At 44.7% G+C, this 22,116-nt stretch overlaps 1 protein-coding gene across 4 annotated transcripts in view; it reads right to left on the reverse strand.

Moving 5' to 3' along the window:
* Nucleotides 1-1,552: 1,552 nt before the first annotated feature.
* rps6ka1 (ribosomal protein S6 kinase a, polypeptide 1) overlaps nt 1,553-22,116 on the reverse strand; it is a 53,123-nt gene continuing 32,559 nt past the window's right edge. For 2 of the 4 annotated variants that reach the window (XM_076748052.1, XM_076748050.1), the window contains exons 3-22: nt 10,582-10,698; nt 10,393-10,474; nt 9,302-9,382; nt 9,055-9,134; nt 8,828-8,934; nt 8,034-8,071; nt 7,445-7,587; nt 7,258-7,328; nt 7,053-7,141; nt 6,895-6,959; nt 6,659-6,761; nt 6,283-6,413; nt 5,689-5,814; nt 5,246-5,335; nt 4,995-5,153; nt 4,683-4,844; nt 4,297-4,373; nt 4,090-4,207; nt 3,847-3,984; nt 1,553-3,559 (exon numbers count right to left, since the gene is read on the reverse strand). In XM_076748052.1, the coding sequence (XP_076604167.1) occupies nt 3,437-3,559; nt 3,847-3,984; nt 4,090-4,207; nt 4,297-4,373; nt 4,683-4,844; nt 4,995-5,153; nt 5,246-5,335; nt 5,689-5,814; nt 6,283-6,413; nt 6,659-6,761; nt 6,895-6,959; nt 7,053-7,141; nt 7,258-7,328; nt 7,445-7,587; nt 8,034-8,071; nt 8,828-8,934; nt 9,055-9,134; nt 9,302-9,382; nt 10,393-10,474; nt 10,582-10,698 (2,100 nt within the window). In that variant the 3' untranslated portion in view covers nt 1,553-3,436. Of the gene's footprint in view, nt 3,560-3,846; nt 3,985-4,089; nt 4,208-4,296; nt 4,374-4,682; nt 4,845-4,994; nt 5,154-5,245; nt 5,336-5,688; nt 5,815-6,282; nt 6,414-6,658; nt 6,762-6,894; nt 6,960-7,052; nt 7,142-7,257; nt 7,329-7,444; nt 7,588-8,033; nt 8,072-8,827; nt 8,935-9,054; nt 9,135-9,301; nt 9,383-10,392; nt 10,475-10,581; nt 10,699-12,356; nt 12,955-13,837; nt 13,888-22,116 lie in introns of those variants that run through there. The other 2 variants (XM_076748051.1, XM_076748049.1) reach the window with 2 other exon arrangements.

A 22,116-nucleotide genomic window follows, 5' to 3' on the forward strand; every position in this document is an offset into this window, starting at 1 on the left:
TTTTTGTGCTTGCATATGCAATTTAACAGAACCACAGGGGATGCTTGGCGGCACATCCCAACTACAACTCACATCAGCCAAAGACAAACAAAAACACCAACACGCATAAAAAAAAGACCTCTGTAAATAGAGAGAAACTTCTATTGGAAGATACAGATCTGGACAGTATCCCTTTTACGCCTTGAATCAGACATCTACTCTTGCATACACCCACACACACTCCCACCCTTACAAAAACCCAAGAAAATTCTGCCTCCATTCAAGCGGAGCTGCTTCAGCAGACACGTGCAGTAAATTGAGGAGACAGGACCCGAATAAAACTGCACCACTTCCTTCTCCTCCGAGACCGGAGACAAATGATGATGATGGTGCTGGTTTTCCGCTGCTCTGTAATCAATATCAGTTGCCTCGTTTTGCTGTCACAGGCTGAGTTAGTCATTCTCTTTGAGAGTGTGTGTGTGTGTGTGTGCGAATGTGTGTTTGTATGTAAAAGAGCAGGAAGTCATTCATTGCAGTGTGAGTTACTGGTAAGGTGACGTCAAAGTACACAGAGCAGAGCCCATTGAGAATATATCAGTGTATGAATGTGTATCAGTGTATGAATAATTTCAGACTGCATTTCTCTTGGAAAATGTTGTGTACAGCTCATCTTTACAGCACAAATCAGGTCAGCAGGATGAAGAAGCCAGCAGTCGTAAAGCAGGAGCAGCAGTGAGTGTGTGAAGGTTATGTAAACGAGTGCTGCTGTGCACACAGAGGCAGGCAGCAGCAGGTACAAGTATGTGGTGATACTGCTGCTACTGTAAAGCAGAATCTGGTTCATGATGTTACTGTGTTGGGGGAAAAAGATAGCATGGAGGGGAAGGAGGAGATGGCATATGATGACAGCTAAAATGCTGCAGGCAAGAAGAGACAGATGGAGAGGCAATGACATAAAGACATAACATGGTACAAATTGTGCAATAGTTATGTGAAGCTGTAATTTGGAAAGGATATATATGTCTGTATATTCTGACCCAGAGTCAGTGGTATCAGTCGTGGTCAGTGCTGAGTGTCTTGAAGGTAAACCTGATAACTTGGAGCCGGGATTCATGTCACTTTTACATGAAAACAGGCTTGCACTTTATCTCCCTCCAGTGGCCAGCTGTGGAAACACACCAGGCTGAGGACCAAAAAAAAAAAAGGCAGGCGCAAACAGGTTCATAACAACGATGCAACATTTTCTCTCCTCATGTCAGGTCCACAAAGTCAGCATTAGCGAAGATATCGATCTGATATCGATTTATTAGTCATGAGGGGGACTACTCAACCAGTATAATGTAGTAAAGTGAAGGTGCTTGCTTAAAGGACACATCCCTAACCCTGCTATCAGATTTTTAGCCATACTGATTCTGTACTGTGCTTTGTGTTTACTATTAATTACCAAATGTTTTCATGCTAGCATGCTAACCTAAGATGTAAAACTGCGAAGACATTTGGCCTCATCAGCCACCGTAGCGGCACAAAGTGCAATGGAGTGGTCCTTTAAAGCAGAAAAAAAAACAGACGACAGTTTGTTGTAGCAACTGAATTTTTAATATTTGTAAGATATAAAAATCTTCATCTTTATCATACAATAACATCTTACCATAAATTTAGTCAAAGGAGGGAGAGTTTTGCCACCAAACAAGAATTATAACTTTGATCCCTTTTGAGGTAAGACAGCTGGTTCATTGAATATTTAGCCACACAGGTCTTCCCCTCGGCACTCGTACAGGCTGTTTGCTTTGTTATCATGTGTTGTCCATGTAAGACATTCTGCCTCACCTGTAGGCCTAGAGGCACAGAGCTGAAAGCAGGACCTACCCTATGAAGCTACTTACAGTGAGACACATTTACTTGTCTTTAGGATGTCTCAAATTGAGCGTCAATAAAATGAAAACAGGTCATGTAACCATCAGAATCAATGAAATTTCAAATATCATGAATGAAAGAGTTACACACAAGACTGCTGAAGATCCTCCACACTGAGGGCAGGTCTGTGTGATGTTAAACAACCTGTGATTTGATAGTTTTTCAGGGGGAAGGAGGTCCAAATAAAGACACAGTCAGCCTTTCCTCCCTTGACCATTTCCAAACCAAAGGAGAGACCTGTACGGCATAAAGTCCACAAACTGGTGCTCAGCGTATCTTTCTCTTTCTCTTTTTTTTTTTTAATCACCACTTCCTTTGGACAAAAAGAAATAAAACAAAACAATCAACAACAAAAGCAGCCAACACAGGAAACAGCATTCAATATGCATTATCCAAGAAACACAGTGGAAAAAAAACAGAAAAAAAACAAACAAGAAAACATGGCAAATATAGAATTTTTAACATGCCACATTGTTCCTTGGGCAAGTTTTCTTTCACAGAAAGCCACCTATTTTACTAGTTTTTGTAGTAATAAAAATAATAGACATCTCAAATGGTTGCCAGCAGGTTGACCAAGCAGAGAAAAGGGAGAGGAGAGAAACGAGGAAGCCACATGACATCATCACATCACTGGACCATGCACATGACCCTGCAGCATCTCGCAAGACAGTACACGCACACACACTGCAAGTCATGCAACTGACACACCCACACACACATACACACAAACACACACACCCACCCACCCACACACACACAGACACACACGCACGCACGCACGCACGCGCACACACACACACACTCTGTAAAACAAAACACAAGCAGAGAGTGACATTAACCAAAACATCAGCATTTGACATTTCCCAGAATCCACATATTCTGGCTGTACCAAAGCCAAAGAGGCATTTACGGCAGAAATGTTTGATATTTATATTAATAATGCTCTTTCAAAAAACACTGAACAGCAGTTGGCCACCGCTGTGTTTTTGTGCTGTCGGCACAGGTTGATTTGGCAGCACACCCAGCGATATAAAGCTTGTCGACTTTACAAAAAGAACAGGAAGACGGACAACGAAAACAGGCAGACAGACAGGCGTGCAGCAAGCTGAACAACAACCGATTACAGCAGTGATGAGGAGAGAAAACCGTCATTGTCACAATCGAAAACATGGCTGCATCGACTCTGTGGCAGGTCATGCACAAACACGCTCACACACGCAGACACACACTCACACAGCACTAATACATCTGCCAAAAACCTGCACCCCCTCGTTTGTTTTTTGTCCTCATCGCCCCCATCCATCGTCACGATCTTTGGCCAGTCCGAAGGAGGTTGGCTAAGAGCAGCTGATGAGCCCGATCAGGGAGGATGATAGCGAGAGCGAGGCAACGGATGTCACAAGATGGGGGCAGGACCACAGTCAGTGTTCCTTGGCTAGTAGGCGGATGGACACCAAGTCCCCGAGCAAGCTGACTGGGTGGTTGGAGCCAGGAGGTGCAGTTTTGGTCAGTCTCCAGTGAGCTGATTGGTTGTTTTGAGTCACTACAGGGAGGTGGAGGGAAGCTTCTTGACGCGCCTCTGGGCGAGGAAGGAGCTCTCAATGGGCTTGAGCTCTGGAGTTGGTTGGGAGTTCTTCAGGGCAGAGTAGGTGGCTGCCATCGCACCCTGTACGTGAACAGCAGCACGGTGAGCTCAGCACAAATAAAACAACTATCCAAAATGTGGGCAGGATAAAGAAAGCAGACGACCACAAGCTAATATCAGAGGAACTGAGGTATCGTTAAAGTGCTAAGCCCAAAATCGATCTGAAACATTGTTCTACAGGGCGATTTTAACATTTTGATTAGTTTTTATATTGTTAGTTTTAATTTCTGCAATTATTTCGCTGAACAGAATATCTGATCAGCACAGACATCCATGCTTTAATGTGGTTTGAGGAGAAGCTCTGTTACCTTGACCAGTTTGGGGTCATGGTGTGGGAGCTGGCTGTTGGGCAGTTTGTCTCTCTGGACAATCCAGGGGTGTCTGAGGACCTGCTTCGCAGTCAGTCTTTGATGGGGGTCCACGTGAAGCATTTTGGACACCAGATCCTACAGGGAGCACACATTAAATATGATGTTGCTGATGTCGCGACAGAGGAACACTGCAGTTCTCTCTGAGGAAGAAGGAGCAGTCAGTCAGATTCGCAGCTCTACCTTGGCGGCGTCGGACACAGTGTCCCAGTTGCCTCCTGTCAGACTGAAGTGACCGTTGCCTATCCTGTTCAGGATCTCATTCGGGGTGTCCTCGGGTCCGTTGGCAAATGGAGTGAAACTGGTGGAAGGCACAGATAACAGAGTGAGTATGAAGGTGAGTAGGAAGACAAACACGAATCTGCTCAAGAAAAAGGTGTTGGTATTCACCCGGCCAGCATGGTGTACAGTAAGACTCCCAGACTCCAGATGTCACATCCTTCATCATAGCCTTGACGCTTCAACACCTGTGATGAAGTCCAGGAAACACACGTTTCACATTTCATTTTAATGTCTGCAATGTTTTCAGTTTAATCTGGGTTATAAACTCAAAGATTTTTCTATTCTAAATATTTCTATATATACACAGTACAACAAACTGCATGTTTGCCTGGACATGACCGGAAAAAATGGCATATTAAGTTCCTGCTAATGCAAACCGAACATTTCCTGCTGCAGCTTCAAATTAAAAGCATTTAACTGGCAAAACATGCGTTGATTTGATTTATGAAGCTCAAGAATGATGGCTTCTGCCACTTCTGAGGTGTGAGACTCACCTCAGGAGCTACAAAGTTAGCAGTGTAGCATGGGGTCATCAGCAGGCCGTTGTTGGCACGTAACTGCTTCGCGAAGCCAAAGTCACAGATCCTGATAGACTCTGGGTTCCCTGACTCGTCCACATAGAGGATGTTGCTGGGCTTCAGGTCTCTGTGCACCACCTGGAGGATGAAAGAAAGTAGGATGGAGTTATACAAGATATCGACAATGACATTTTCATGCAGGTTTCTTGTCCCCAGAAGACACTGACCATAAAACATTCAACAAAAACAGGTCGCGTGCTGTGCATTAGTATTAGCAGTGGTCCTCACCCCCTGTGAGTGCAGGTACTCCACAGTCTTGGTGATGGTGTGAAGCACAGCGCTGGCCTCTCTCTCCGAAAAGAACTTCTGCTTGAGGATCCGATCCAGCAGCTCTCCCCCGCGCATCAGCTCCGTCACCAGGAACACCTGCTTACTGTTCTCGTACACCTGAGGCAGAAACACATTTTCATATCTCCAACGGCGCACTTGATGCCCGAGGCAAATCACAGCGTGGTGTACGTGTGTGTTACGGGACTCACATCCTTCAGCGTTATGATGTTGGGGTGCTGTCCATATCGAAGTAGAATCTCAATCTCCTCAGAGGGGTCTGTGCTGGTCTTGTCAATCAACTGCCATCACAAACACAACAGTGACACACAGCTCATATCTTAAGATAAATGATGAATGGTTAAATGTTTTTTCTCTTTTCAGATGCAAATTTGGGGCAAAGAATTTCTTTTAGTGTTCAGTCTTTTTTTTCCTGTGCAAGTGAATTGAGTGTAATGTTTAAAGGGGAGTCAAATTCCCTTTATGTGCACACATACATAGCCAATAAAACTAATTCTGAAGCAATTAGTAAGGATTCTCATTCAGTTTTTTCACTTAAAAATTCAGTTGGTGTGTGTCCCGGGACTCTTTGTCTTAATACATGTGTGTGTGTGTGTGTGTGTGTGTGTGTGTGTGTGTGTGTGTGCATTCTCACCTTGACAGCGTATTCTGTGTTGGTGGTTTTGTGGATACATCGTTTACAGACGGAGAAGGAGCCCATGCCGATGTCTTCCTTCAATATGTAGCCGTCGCTGAACAGCAGGTTCTTCCCGTGTAATTGCTGCAGAGGGAGAGTTGAGGAGCGGTGGTGAGATGAAGGTGTGGAGGAGCGATGGAGCTAACGAGGTAGAGGGATGTCGGCGGACTGCGAGGAACGAGCCGAATCCGTTTCTAACTCTTTTTCCTCTCTCTGCAATTGTAAAACTGTCTCTCTCGACCTAGCACACAGAGTTAATTACTGCCCCTGCCAGGCACGAAACAGGATCTGAAGCCATGTGTCTCTGTTAAGCCCTCTCTTTTTCCTGCCTTACACACCTCGCACACTGTATCTGTATTCCCTCTTTCATGTCATCGCCAACTGTGAGAGCAATTACACTGCTACATCTAGCTGTGAATCAGTTGTCCTCAAAAAAAAAAAAGAAAAAAGAAATCCCTATATTTTTAGACTTAAACGTGCATTTTAAACCGTATCGCCTGCTCGTTAGCTCACGTGCACAAAAACAGATCGAGGCAGTCACTTAAGTCTGACCTGGACCACTGGGTGCGGCGGGGGATTGACTGGCTCCGCCGAACCTTCCTCATCCAGCAGAGTCGAGGCGATAAAGCTGAAGCCTCTGAAGAGCTGGTGAGCTCCGGCACTGGGGGGCACGCCAGGGGAGTCTGGACGATAATGAGCAAAGTGTTAAAAAAGGAAAGCCATGTTAGATATGACCGAATTCAAATAAGCCATTGCAATAAACCACACTTTCAGGCTTATGTATTTTTAGGAGCTAATTAAGTGTTACTGCATTTACTGGTGTTGGTGTATTGATTTGTTTTTTAAGCTGAGAGAGGAAACATCTAATAGGTCCACCACCCTGCTTTCAGGGAGGAAAACCAGAGAAGAAACAGACACAGAGTCTGACCTTTAGGGGTGCGGGAGGTGAACTCGGAGTCAAAGTAAAAGGTGTCATCCGGACGCGCCACCGCTGGTCTGAAAGGAGGCTTCACTTCTTTTCTGAAGAGTTTCTGAAAGGAATGAAAGACTCTTAATCGTGCCACATAGCTGAAGGCTTTCCGCCCATAAAGACCGCGATCGATGGTTGTTCTAAACAAAACTTTTCTTGTGCATAGCATTAAAATATCTTTGACTGTCGCTCACATTCCAGTCAATGGTAGAGTAGAAACCATGCCGTTTGATCTCCTCAGCACCGTCAGCTCCAGATCCTGCAAAATACACAAAAGCACACATCAACAGTTAGCAGCACGAAGTGTATTTGTCGCCATTTGTGAAAGCCACGCTCACGAGTTGATACTAACCCAGTCTGTTGGCAGGGTTCCTCTTGAACAAAGCCCTGAGCAGAGACTGGGCCTCTGCGCTCAGGAACTGAGGCATTCCCAGACGTGCCCTGCAGGGAGAGACGCACAGCTCAAATGATTTCACCACATATCAACAGAGGCATTTTTAAACTGCAGCAGTATGTGACAACCAGCTGGATCCCTCTTCCACCTCAAGAACACTCACTTCAGAATCAGGTTCATAGTTTCTTTGCGGTCCTTCCCTTGAAACGGCAACGCTCCAGTCAGCATCTCAAACTGGGAGACAGAACATACGGCTGTAATCTATGTGTATGTGCACACATAGCATATTTACTGCTAAATGGCAAAGGGTTTCTTGAAAACAATCTAAAATATAATTTCTTCCTGCTTACCATTAGTACTCCAAATGACCACCAGTCGGCGCTGTGGGTGTGTCCCTGCCTGTTCACAACCTCTGGTGCCATGTACTCCACAGTACCACAGAAGGAATAAGCTTTCTTCTCATGATCAATGGCTTCTTTACACAAACCAAAATCTGGAAAACACACCACAAGGTATAGTCAGCAATACCTCATCAATATGCTAACAATTAAAAATAATAAACACTATTTTTTATTTTATTTGTAGCGTAAAAGCAGCAGAACTGTCGTCTTTATCGGGGATTTTCTTCATCAGTGTGACGTGATATATTGCCTCTCTATCATGTTCTAATGTCACCTTCGGTTCAAAGGTGGCAGCAGCCGGGGGGGGTAAATAAATGCCGGTGATTACAGGTGACGATAGAGATAAACAGAGAAGATAAAGTGCAATAATTAACTTCCTGAACAGATGCAGGCACATTTGCAGATATCTGGAGACAGCAAGATAAGGCTGTTTCCCCACTATGACTAATGAAGGTCAACAAGGTAGAGGAGAGGAAAGTGTGTGTGTGTGCGTGTGTGTGTGCGTGTGTGAGAGAGAGAGAAGTAACAGGAGACTCACCTGTGAGTTTGATATGTCCCTCCTCATCCAGGAGAATGCTGAAAGGAAAACACAGTTAAAATGTTTTTTTAAGGTGTGGACATTCTGCTGGAGTCTGGATCTCACTGGCAAAACACACCAATAACAATCACAACTTAAAGGTACCCTGATGACTTTTCCATCACTAGCTGCACCATAAAGCCCTGTTTTCATTTCTGGGTTTGTGTCTTGTGTTTACACGCACGATGCGAGCGTGGGGGAAGTTCAGCGGTTGAGGAATACATATGAACAACTGCTGCCAGTAACGCACCATAAAAAGAAGTAATGCGCCAATTAAAGCGGAGGAGAAGAAGAAGGCCGAGAGCTGATGTAAACAGCGCAGGGTTCCAAACTTAAAAAGGCTTTGCAGCTGTTGAATGAAGTAGGTTTGCATTCATAATGTGTGTTAGGCCTCAGGGATACACACAACACATTTCGGTGAGATATGTTTAAAGTGCGCACTGAAAATTTAACTGGTTATCTTTAAAGAGCAATACAATGAAGTATCACACTGGAGGTTTAGTTTTAATTCCAGGTCCAGGTTTCTGGCAATTACATAATTTATTAATTTACTATGAATAAAAGCCTCTTCAGAGGGCACTGCAGCAGGGACACATTTCTGTCTGAGTACAGTTGTGGATTTGCCGTTACAAATTGAGGAACAAGACTCTGACTTTGCAGATGGTTTGGGATCCAAGAAGCACGGCTCATTAAATATGCATTTGTTTATATGTGCTGCTGTTTCTGTGCGTTCAGTTGTGTCCATCTGCTCTTACTTTTCAGGTTTGAGGTCTCTGTAAATGATGCCTAGGCTGTGGAGGTGGTCCAGTCCCAACGCCAGCTCTGCTAGATAAAACTTCACATCCTCCTCTGTGAACATCACCTGGGCGGCACGAGGTCAGCGAGAAAGAACAACATCACAAGTGTGAGCTGATGGAAAATAACAAGTTGAATACTACTCTGACCCCAGGCCAGCAAAGCACAAAAATCCAATGAATCACACCTCTTTGGAGAGTCTAGTGAAGAGATCTCCTCCTCTGAGAAAGTCCAGGATCAGGTACAACTTCCCTTCAGTCTGGAATGCTACAAATACACACAAGTTTCAATCAAATCTGATTCAACGGTAAATCAGGAAAAATGTCTGGAATTTAAAGCAATAAGACAGAATGAAATCAGTACATCCAATAAAAACGTCGTTTTTTTTTCCAGGTCTGGGAAGTGAAGTGAAATAAGGCTTCGGGCTGACTCACCATAGTGCAGTTTGACAACAAATGGATGGTTGACGTCTGCCAGGATGTCTCTCTCCATCTTGGTTCTCACACGGTCTCTCACTGAGGGACGAGTAAGAGCGGGGAGTTTAGTGTGTATGTAGATATGTGTCACTTCAACAAGCAATATTTTAAAATGTAATGATGATTTTCACTTTACTCACTGCAGTCTAGCAAAAGCATGGTCTGATCAGGTCGCAAAAATTGTGTTTTTAATCGGCTGCACGATAAATGATCAACACTCGCTGCTTTAAATCGCAGAGGCTGTCGGGCCACGCGCATCCAATACATAATCTAAGTTTGGTGGAGCTGTCCAACTTAAGGTTTTGGATGAATAATAGAAGAAACACAAACAAAATAAATGTTGCAAAAACAAACTAATGTCTTGTGTACGCAGACTGGTGATTCACTGAAGTGCATGCAGCATTTTGATGAGTTGTGTTTTTGCTGGTTCCCTGCAGGTAAATAAATCACTTTGCTGAGCATCCTCTGGGGTGGGTGGGTGGGTGGGGGGGCACTGTGAGAACAAATCAAAGCCCTGATGTTTATCAAGATAATTTCACCACCTGAGTGCACAAGTCGAAAGTAAATCCACTGCAAGCTGTGGTGGGCTAACATATTCACACTGTAGTTTTCTGTGACTTACAGGAAAGGCATACACCCTCTTACATGAAACTGAGGGTACCGCCACTTGAAAGGAACTGATGCAATCACCACAAAAGCCAAAGAGAAAGCTTGTTGAAAGGACCCTGGAGTTAAGAAAAGTGTAGCTGGCAAATGATTGTTGTCATTATCTATTAATCTGTTGGTTCTTTTTTTTTAAGTGATTTGTCAATAAAATGAAAATAGTTCAAAATGCTCATCATAAGTTCTTGGAGTTTAAGGTTCAAATTGCTTAAAACCAAAAGTAATAGAAAAGTCACAAATCCTTACATTTGAGAAGCTGGAGCCTGCAAGTGTTTTGACTTCTGTTGTCAACCAAAATTTTTGCAGCTTCGAGGGAACATTTGTCTCGTCATCTGTTCCTTTCTACCAGAAGATCAGCCGCAGAGACGTATCACAGGCTACTGTACCTTTGAGTGTGGCCTTCTTCAGGACCTTCATGGCATACAGCTGGTTAGCATCGGGAGGGGTCACCTTTCGCACCAGGAACACCTGCAATGAGCACAACAACAATACCACAACACCGTGTTATGTCAGATCAGGGGTTTGAGAGCGTGAAAGAGAGAGAAAGGGAGCCGCAGACAGAGCCTGAGTGTCACCTTGCCAAAGGATCCCTGTCCCAAAACCTTGAGCAGTTCAAACTGAGAGGCATCGGCCTTCTCTGAGCCCTCCTTGACCACATGGGTGATGTTGATCTCCTTGATGTCTCCATCATCCTGAAGAGGGCAAACAGAGGGGGAAAGTATAATAAAGCTGTCAGTAACCACAGGAACAAATGGCTAAAACAAGGAGGATGCTGTATGTGTGTAAGGGTAGAAAATGTCAGAGAGAACACAGCAGTTCCTTCATAGGAAGGAGGGCCTCCTGCTCTGAATAGCACTATATCAAAATAAAATACCTGAGAAAGAGGAAGCACAGTAACACGTGAGATGTGAGAGTGAGTGATTGCACACAGTGGTGACTGGTTTCTAAGGAGTTTCTGGAAATGATGGCAACTACAACATTACAAGCAAAGTAACAGTGACAAGTAACAGGCAGCTGCCTGTTTCAAACGGTGCAATACGTCCCTGGACGCAAGTTGTGTAACCTCAAGAGACTTTTGATGCAGCTTCTCTGCTTCTTTACAGGGTGGAGCAGCGCTGCTGACATCTCCACCACATGAACATTCGCCGCTGCTGACCTGGTGTCAACCTCACCCACAGCTCATCCAACACCCCACAGAAGAGCACGAACAACAACAACAACAACAACAACAAGGCTCTATCGAGAGACTGGTTTTCAGTTCTCTGTTCTCACAGTCCCCTGAGCTTCACGCCCTCAGCCTACGGCGAGGCGCAGCTCTGAAGTAACCTGCAGGGAGCATTTTAAATTCAGCAGTGTGGCTGCTGGAGGAACTTTTTCTCTTCTTCCCTGGAGGTTTTATTTCAAAATTTGGGACTAGAAAGTGGGACATCGTGCCTTGAATTTATCCCCAGCAGATACAATCCACATTATGAACGCTGAATAATAGCAAATTCATTTGAATCTACGTGGCTGAGACTCAGCACAACTCGCTCTGGCAGCCTTAAACATGTTTAAGTGGTGCTGAAAAGAGATGAACTGATTAACCAAAAGAATTAATTGATGACGAATTTGGCTGTTGCACAGCTTTTATCAAGTGAGAATATCATGTGATGGGCATTTATCATTATTTTTCACATTTTCTGGATTAAATGCTAAACTACAACTCAATTTGTGGGAAGACTGTGAATTAACTGACAGCAATTTTAATAATCATTAAATCAATGAAGTCAAAACACTAAAAACCTTCTGTGGCTCCAGCTTCTCTAATGAGAGCATCTGCTGCTTCTCTTTAACTTTAAATGATTACTAATTGAATATCTTTTTATTTCATACTATTCGGATCAGAAAAAACAACAAACACGAAAACATGTTGGATTCTGGGACCTTGTGATTGGCTTTTTTCACCATTTTAACACGCAAGTCACCGAAAAAGAAATTAAAAAAAAAAAAATCAGAAAATAATAAGTAGCTGCTAAACTAAATAATGTAGCTATTAATCACACAACCCCCGAAACAAGAAAGCTAGACTTGCAACAAGACGCCTGTGACAGCCAATACCACAGGCCACTAAAGCAGCATGGGACTTTATTTGACAACAGGAAACCAGAGTGGGTTGAACATGTAGGTTTTCAGCTGCAGCTCATGTCTAAACAAGATCCTGATAACAGCGAGCTGCCTGCACTCTGCAGTCTGATTAAATCCCACCTCTGTGCCTGTTCATTTAAAAAACGAGGGCATTAACACCACCGGCAGCTCTCTGGAGACGACTCAAGATTTTTCAAGATGCCAGCATGAGGAGGTTTCACTTTACCGTCCAGTGGTTCCTCGGAGCACGGAAGGAGTCAGTGCCGCTGTTGCCTGTTGCAGCCGGTGATCTGCAGCTGTTACAGTGAGCAGGGCTGCCGGCCAGAGCTTTGTTCTTTTTGCGCACGTAGTGGGCCAGCAGGCGGCTCAGGTTGAACTTTTTCTTGTCCTTCTCCATGTCAGCATTGCCCAAACTTCTGCTTCATCATCCCACTCAGGTCCATAACAAGGCGAACACCGTAGTGCCTCACACAAATCATCTTAAGCCTCACCTCAGCTCACCACAAGCACACTTTAGACTCATCTGTGCACTCGTGTCAGGATTAGCTCTGCGGACAGCATGTAAATATGGAAAAAGCTCTCAGCCTCTGCCCTTTATCTATTCTCTCTCTGCAGAGGCCTTCTGCAGGGGCCTCCTGCTATAACTTTTTTATTAACTCTTCATCTTCATTTTCTCCTCCATTATCGTTCCCGTCCTCCCTCTCTCCGATCCTCTGTGTGCAGGTCTGATTAGCCCTGCGTGTCTTCAGTGACTGACTGCAGCTGAAGTGAACTGGAACCGAAGAGGGCAGGAAGGAAGAGACTGCTCTTATTCTCACAGTCCTGCACCCAACAAGTCACACTCTCACACTCACACACACACACATCTGTGGCTAAGAGAGAGAGAGTACTTCTTCAACAGAGAGAGAGAGAGGCGATTAAAATTTCAAATAATAAAAAAAAGAGGAAGAGAGGTGGAAATAGTGATTAAAAAAAAAATACAGCGCTTCTCTGCAGCCCTGGTTGAAACTCATACATCATGGGTTTCTCTCATATTACTGTTTTACTCCAGAAACCCAGTTGTTTGCCACTTCCCTTTACCCACAATTCAGCAGAACAGAAGCTGGAGGAAAGGGGAGGCAGGCAGAGGGAGGATGAGGTGTCCCCCTCTCACGGCAGAGACGGGTCAGCCCGCCTGCAGATGACAGAGATTTTCCTGTCTGTGGCCGGCCGTGTCCTTCTCATAATAGTCTATTCTTGCTCATCCTGTCTCTTAAAACAGCTCTCACCAGCCCTGAAGTGCCCCTCTCACTCTTTTCCTTCCCTGAATCTCTCATTGCTCTTTAAACCTCTCCATGAAGACAGAATAGGCCATTACACACCCATATAAACACAACGCATGAGTCAACTTCTCTCTTGACCAAGCAGCAGCATAATCGAGCTGCGAGCAGACCTACTTTTCACACACACACACACACACACACACACACACACACACACACACGCGTCTGATTACACCGCATTGCAGTCCACGCTCGCAGGGAGAAAAAGGTTGATTTGAGCAATTTCTGTTTTGATTGGTGAATTCAGTCTCCAGGAGGCAGAGAGAGAAAAATGCAAAAGCGGATGAAACTCAGATGTTTCTGTGAGCAACACAAAGCTGGAGAGTGTGTTTGCTTAGCGTGGCCTGATATAAAGCGGCCGTACGGTCGAGGTGTCAGAGCTTACCTGGGCTCTAATATTGGCAAAGTCCCTCTCTATCCAGGTGATATGTGGCTCGTTCTGAGGGGGAGGATGGTTGTGTTGGAATGGAGAAGTTAAAATAAGTTACACAAGGCATACTTGGTTTTGCATGGGGTGAACATCAATACAACGCTTTTGTCCCCTTTTACAGAAATACTGGACATGAATTCACAAGTATACATGAAGGTACAACTCACACACACATTCACACACACAGAGGAGGGTAGAAAAGGGCGAGACGCTGATGGTTGCTACACTAATGTGACAGGAAAGCCCTCTTTCCTCCTCCTTCTCGCTTCCTCTTTTCTCGAACCGAACTCACTTCCTTAGTGCTCGCTAATTTAAACGTGTGTGCGCTAGCGGTGGGGAGCTGCGTTTCCAAGCATAGCTGCTTGAGTTTCACCAAACGAATCACATGTGAAGGTGCTCGCAATATTCAGAACGTATAAGTATCCAGAAATGAGCGAGTGCAGACAGTTTAATGATGTCATTTTCGGGTACTGCCCATGGTCTCTGAAATATGTGTATTATTTAATTAATTTAAAGGCTTTCGCACATTAAGATGGCTTGACTGAATAGTTTGACTGTTTACAACAACCTAACACCGCTAGGCTAGGCTCAATTAAAAACCGTGTACACATTTCAGGGCTAGAGGAGGTGGAGGTTAAACACGTCCTACTGCGTTTCCTCTCAGTTCACAGCTGAGAAGACTGCAGCTCTGCATCACATCCACCCGCCCAAAGGAGACCCCTTCCTCTCCTCCCAAAATATCACACAGCTGCCTGAAGCTTCGTCCCCAGACCCCAACACATCCATCACCCAGGCACCACCCACGCTCTCGCCGAGACGCTCACTTCACATCCACTGGAGGTTAATGAGAAACACAAGAGAAAAGCGGCCACTTGCCTGTTGTGTGCGGGTTTTGGTGCGAAATAAGAGCCTCCACATGTCTGTGGGCAGACGTTTCCATGTCAGTGGTGTCAGTGAGTCTCTGTGACACTCACAGTCTTACAAATACAGAGCTGCTGTGTCAGGGTTAGCTAACATCTTCAGTGTGCAATACCACAGTGACAGAGATACAATCTACGTGCACACACACCAAAATGGGAAGTGAGGTTTTGAGAATGAATATGAGCAGCAGACCGTTTGGCTGGGGACAGAAATGGTTCCAGAGTGGCAGGAAGTGGCTCTTAGGAAGTGTTTTCTCATTGGGAGAGAGAGAGAAGCAGGGGCAGGGAGTGTTGAAGTGAACAGAGGAAGACGAGGGGGAAAGGCGCTGTCGCAGGAGCACAGAGGAGTCAACCGCTTTACACACTTTGATGTGAAGTTGAACAAAGCTTCTTCACTTTGCATAATTAGGCACTCTGTATGATTACACAAGCCTCTGCTGGCACTGGCACCAGAGAACAGAGAAGGGGAGGACACCGATTGCAAGCTGATGCACGCTTGACAAGAATCTGAGAGAAAATGTCAATCCCGTTTGAAGTTTGCATTTTCCTTTTGAAGCTCATCCGGCTAAACTCCAGCAAATCAAAACAAATGCATGGGCATGAATCAAATGCATAGGCTGCAATCAGACGCTGTATGTGAGTCTGCACTTGCACCTTCAGTAAACTTGTCTTCCTGACAGATAGGAAGCAGATGTATCTCCTGTCACAGAAAGACCCGCTGCTGTAATGCTCTTAGATAAACACAAGGGGCCAGTGCTGGTCTGCAGCCAGGCCAGCAGCCCGGGCTCGAGACATGAGCTTCCTGGCCAAGTAAGGGCATGTTCACATTGTTCGCTCATGTCTCTTGCAAACCTCACTGTTGGTTCTGACATCAATTAAAGCAAGAGAGATAAAAAGGAAGACAGGACGGCTCGTCTGCTGCTCAAAAACTGCCCGATCGCAGCAGGAAAGGTCACGCTGGAGGCCTGACATGCTGCAGGAGAACATGAGGTTTGAAACAGAGAGCGAGAAAAAAAAAAAGACTGGATGAGTTAAAAAAAGACAAGGAGCTGTCACAATGGCACGAAAGCGGAGAAGTTCACTCAAAGAACACGAGACAATCACAGCATTTGTCTCCGTCCCTCGCTGTAGCTTCTCCTCTTTCCTGGAAAATGGAGCAGCGGCACCTGCACGCTTTCAAATGCATGACAGCTCTGACTGTTGGAACAGAGGGGAGGAGAAAAAAAAGAGAGAAAGTCCAGAGAGGAGACGGCATAAATGACCAGTGTACATGGAGGGAGACAGAGCAGTCTAAACATCCATCCAAGCGAATGTGGTCCAGTCTCATTACTGTGAAAACAAATATCCTACACTCGACTGTCTGTGTGAGCGCACGCACACACGCACACACACGGGTAAAATACACTGCATGTATGTGTGTACTGTAGATACTCTGCAGCACTACTTAGACTGTGACTGAAGATTGTACATTATAATCTGAAGAGAAGAAGAATACTTGATTCATGATTAATAATTTATCACACTAATTCTCTAGGGCAGCAACTGACAACATTTCATTATCAATTAATCTGCCAACTATATTCTCGATCAGTCGGCTCTTGCAGGAAAAACGGTCAACACACAAAGGAGTGGAGAAATGGTTTCAGTTGAGAACCGGCTCCAAACTGTCTGATCCATCAGAATCATCTGCCTCCGAGCTCATCAGTTCCTCTGATAAGTGTCGGGATGTTTTTCTAATATCTGCGTATTGCAAAACAATGATATCAAACTCATGCGTCAACGCTGCTGGAAAGTAGCAGCATGGAGTCAGAGTGGAAACGCCAGCATGATGCTGAAACTTTTTATTCAACATGAGCTTAAACTCCAGGAATGTGTTTGACAGTCGACGCACGAGAGCCACTGGTTCCCAACCGAGCTGCACGTCCATTAGCGAGGCTAAATATCCTGTGATGATAAGGTTAGAAAGATTAAATGAAAATGAATGCTGTGCAAATACTCTCTCATTTCATACATTTTAGATGATGACAGACAAACGGGTGCTGCAGGTTGATAAGAATGGATGACTGACAATGAAACAGTTGCGGTGATACTGAAAACCTGTGTTGGTTTAATATTATCCACTTAGAAAACTGATCGGGAATCAGTAAAGGAACCGACAAAGAATGGGACAGATGAGCAGAATCGATAATGGCACTGAACAAGATGACAAGAGGTCCTCATTCTGTTTTCTCCAAAATCCAAAAGATAATCAGTTTATAACAATGTAACAGAAAAAAACATTCAATTATCTCATTGAAAGAGCAGGAAGTGGTGACTGTCTGCTATTTTTCCTCAAACCACTAATCAATCATTAAAATAGTAGTCATTTTCAATCGATCAATCATCCAATCGTTTCCTCTCTCCTCCAGCATGTCACTTGCTTTGATTATTCGTTCATCAGGAAAATCACTCAGACGAACAAATCTTATCAATTACGTTTCTTAACGACCATCCTGACATTTACAATTGCAGACTTTATGAGAACAAATGCAGATTAAAGCACCTGCTGACGTCCCACTCTGTGACGGCCCGGCTGTCCAAAGGCAGAAAACCCTTCTAGCAAACATCATTAACTCGATGGACTTTTGTAAAAACTCTTACTTGATGCATTACAGACAGCCTGAACTATATTTTTATTAGCACACAGATACCAAAAGATGCTTCGTGTGTCTCACTGTCCGAACACTTGTGTCTCTGTGCATGAGTGTCCATATATGTCCGCAGCCGGGCCCCCAGCTCCGTCAGCTGAGTGACAGGAATGTCCCGTTTTCATCCGCCTCAACCTCTATCACTGCTTCATCGACTCTGAAGGCAGCTTCCAAGGAGTGCCGCCATATTTTGAAGGGCAGGTCTGACTCATTCATTCAGCTCGTTTCTTTTTCCGCTCATTATCTTTTTTATTCCCCCTTTGATGAACAGGCTGTTCCTGCGACACACCTTCTTTCCACTTCGCCCGACAGCCTCTCCATCTGTCCACCTTCACTCTGTCCTTTCCCCCCGTGCCTTCCGTTCTCTCGCTTTCTCTTTTTGCCCTCTAGCAACACCTGCTGTGACAGCCGTGGCTGAAGGGCCGGCACGAAAGAGGGACTGGGAAGAGGCGGCGCTGCATATGGACATTCACCTGGTCCCAGTGCAATCCCCAGACATCCCATCACGGTGCTTTAACACTGGCTTAACCGGGGGCAGGCAGGGGGAGAACGGATTTAAAGAACGTCATGAAAGAAGAGAGGAACGGAGAAAACGCTCAGGTTGAAGCTGGCAGACCAAACCGAAGGCTCATCAGGAACAAAGAAGGTCTTAATCCCTCACTTCTTAATGTGATTATCTCTGTCATCCCACGGAAAGATGAGAGACAAGAGCTTCATCTCCGGGCATTAGGCTGGGTGAGAGGTTTGTGACGAGTCACAGGTTGTCTGTCACTGTGGAGAGGTGACATGTTTGGACCCCTGACCCATGGGTGGAGGCCAACGCTGGGGTTAATACCCATCATTTAGCAGACTGTACCATCTGTCTCATCTGCTCATCCAATTACGTCCATGGTGTCCACACACACACACACACACACAGGTAGATAAAACAGCTTTATAATGAACGATTGTAGTGCTGCAGAGATGGCCTCGCTTACAAATCTTGTTCTTCAGATGTAACAAAGAAAACAGGCTTTCTTACATCTGGAAAGAAGATGTTTGTTTGGAACAGACTCCACATCATCATGAATTTAACATTGTTGCGTGAAAATGAAAATATTAAGAAAGAATTATCATTCCCACTAATTGTGAGTCACGTCGCAATCATAATATCCGTCAAAATAACAGAAACATGATTTTTTTTTTAACCATATTATGAAGAAAACCTCGTAACACACTGCACCAAATGGCATCATTGACAGACACCCGCCTCAACTGGCACAGATGCAACTTTTATATCAGACAAGCTGAAGGTGGATGCAACAGGAAATGTACCAGAGGTGGCGCAGGATTAGCACAGATGCTACAGGAAATCCTGTGTTGGCATCTGTAATATTAATAGCAGCAGCAAGAACAGCAGTAAGATGATAGGCAGTTCAGCGCGGGGCCAGTTGACACGAGGCCATAACGGCCTTGTTTCCTATCCACAGTGGCAGCTTGGGTCAATAAATAAATAATAAAAAAAATGAGGGACAGAAAAGGCAGGAGGGGGTAAGTGGGAGAGACAGAGATGAGACGGAGGAAGAAAACAAGTGGATGCTGGTAATATAAACAATGAGGTCATCAGAGTTAAAGCTATGCTGGCTCGCTGCAGTGGAAATGAGTAGCATGCTACATCACCATGCCCAGAATACAATGCAACACCTGCATACACACAGACACACAAAAAACAAGAGCATCGCCCGAGCTACTTTCCATCAGTCATATCTTATTTCTCTGTCACCACCTAACCATTCCCACCCTCATAGTTCAAACCCTTCACACCAGCCACAGTCGAAAATAGCAGCTTCATATCTTTCTCAATGCTTCCTGCTTCCTCCCTCTCCTGCTTCTCCTCTTTCCTTAAATATCAACCTGAGCGCTCGCCAAAAAACGCACACTCAAAACAGGCACGGACATGAATCAAAACACTGGTGCATCCTTCCTGAACCTTCCGGCCTTAAACGCCATTGATAACCTCGCGCCTTGTGCCGCAACATGTCCGATTATCAGGCTCGTCCACGTGCGAGCTCCTCTGCCGGCACACTTGAGTTGAAAGATTTTGTGGGAAATAGTTAACTAGCCTGGAGCTGCCACACCTTTGCTCTCCTCCAGTGAGGCCAGATCCTGTAAGAGCCAACTAACCTTCCAGCCTGAGGTAACACGTCACTCTAATCTTCGTCATTTCAGGCCGGAACGCTGATTTTTCCTGCGTGCTCTGGTGACAGATCCCAACGGACTATAAATGGATTTTAGGGTGTGAGATGAGCATGCACAGCTCACTTTTGGATCGAGTCCAGGTCCTCGAGGGCCCAAAAATTTGAATCCTTTAATTTTAAAAATATTGGTCAAACATTTCTCACTGAAACCTTCATGAATTTTTTTTTTTTTTTTTAATTAATGCTGTATTGACTGCTGTTTTGGCCACCTGGAGGCAACAGCTGTAAACTCCACACTGAAACAAAGCTGAAAAGATGGCAAATGTGTGAGCAAACCGTTGCTTATTTACACATTCAGCAGACACATTAGCATTCATTTGCAGACGTGCTTCTGGCCACTTGGCAAATCTAGGTCCAATATTTACTCTATTTTTAGCTCTTTTTTGGTCTCCATCAACTCCTCAGGGAAATATCTGTCTCATTAGCTGCTAAATGCTTCACTATGCTCACCAGCTAGTCATTACCTTTGTAATTCTGCTGTTTGGTGCTAGCTAGTTTACTTACACTGGGTTTATCAAAGCTTGTTATATAAAAGAAGCTGCTTTCTGTGGCTGCACATAAAGGGGATCAGACAGTCGAGACTTAACCAAAATAGTGAAGCTGAGGGCTGAAAGAAGCTAAAATGCTCCGTAGAGCTGTGGGGCACTGCAGAGCAGGGCCAATTCTCACTGGATTTAACTTGAATACACTTTTCATTTTAATGTAAATGAATAAGGTGACAAAATGAAGACGTACGAAGCAAAAATCAACATGTTGTTGTGGACTGAGTTCAGATTTAAGGGAGTAAATGAAGACGACTTGTGTACTCGCCAAAGCTCCTGCAAATATGACAAATTTGTCTGGTGGCTGGTGGAAATTTGGAGCCCTGCTTTTGGCCATGTCAGACTATGTTAAGTCAGTGTGAAGGAAATTCCTCCTGAAGCCCATTTTTCTCTTAAAATTCAAGTCCAAGCACTCAATGTTGAATTGAGATGAGTTAATTCTACTGACACAAAGAGTAAATTCAATGGTAAAGTTCACAATCAGGTGTCAACGCTGAGATGCCGAACAATGAATGGCATCACCCGGGGAGGAGGAATAAATCTAACGCTGCTTCCATCAACTCATCTTTTGTCCTTGTCAGACCCGTTCTCACTTACTGGAAATACTCTTTGGTTTAGGCGAGGGGTGGCACCTGCGGCGTGCAGGAGGAGGAGGAGGAGGCCTCGTCTGTAATGATGACTGCTTTTGCTTTGATATCAAAACCACATGTATACGGACGCATCAGCAATGTCAACAAAAGCGTGGAAAGCAATATACAGGCGAGCAGAAAAGAGTATGAAGCGGCTCTGTGCACTGTCATCAACACGCCCACTCGCTCGCTGTGTAGCAGTGCATACGCTGTGAATGACAGTGTGTAAATATGGCTTAAGGGATAGCTTCCATGGTGGAAACGGTATCGCCAAATCTCTCCCGGTGGACGCAATTACAGGTGCACGGTATATATTGTCGCTACCTGCCTAAATGAGCAATGGTTTTATTTTATTTGTTAATTTCTAAGAGCTCCTAACTGCTTGTTTTGTTTGTTTTCTCCTCAACCTGAGTTGGTTTAAGGAGGAGGAAAAGAAGATGGCGAATTTCCCAACTTGAGAGGAAAAAAAACAGGGCTGAATCCAGGGAGATTTTGTGGTTTACTCTGAGAACTGGTTAACCAACTGCACCGAAAGAAAAAACTGAACTGCACTGTGTGTCATTACTGCCAAATAAATGCTCTGAGGAGAAAAGTAAAACAAGCGCTCCTTGAAAAGCACCTAGGTTAAGTGCTTCTGCATTCATCCCTCTATGGTTAGAGCTGACACTGTGCTGCATGACACCGCTGCCATGGCAACAAAGGTCAGAGGTTATATGCTCCTGGGGGCAAGGTTTCAAACTGCTGAGAAAGACAAACAGATGAAGGGGGAAAAAAGGAAGAATGAAATGCAAAATGCAAGACATTAACCTGGAAGGATAAACTGTTTAATGGAAAAATAAAAAAAAGAAAGCAGCAGAGATTTTAGTAAAACAAGAGACAGAAAACAAACACCATCATCATCCATGTTAATGAGAACGATGAAGGATGAGAGGCTGGAACATTTTCCTTGATCGACATTGAGAGGGAGAAGCGTGAAACTATGGCAACTGTGTTCCTCTGTCTCCATCTCCCAGCATCCTCTTTGTAAGACAAGAGGTGGTACCAGAGGCAAGGCCACACACGAGCACAGAGGACGCATCCTTCACAGGATGCTTCCAGGTAACGTTCGCCAGCCTCGTCTTCACAAACAGAGCAGTTCTGTGCCTTCAAACTCCACTTCCTATATGCAGCTAGATGGCAGACCCCCCCCCCCCCAACACTCACACACACACACACACAC

The sequence above is a fragment of the Chaetodon auriga genome, chromosome 14 (assembly GCF_051107435.1).
Source record: "Chaetodon auriga isolate fChaAug3 chromosome 14, fChaAug3.hap1, whole genome shotgun sequence".
Taxonomy (NCBI): Eukaryota; Metazoa; Chordata; class Actinopteri; order Chaetodontiformes; family Chaetodontidae; genus Chaetodon; species Chaetodon auriga.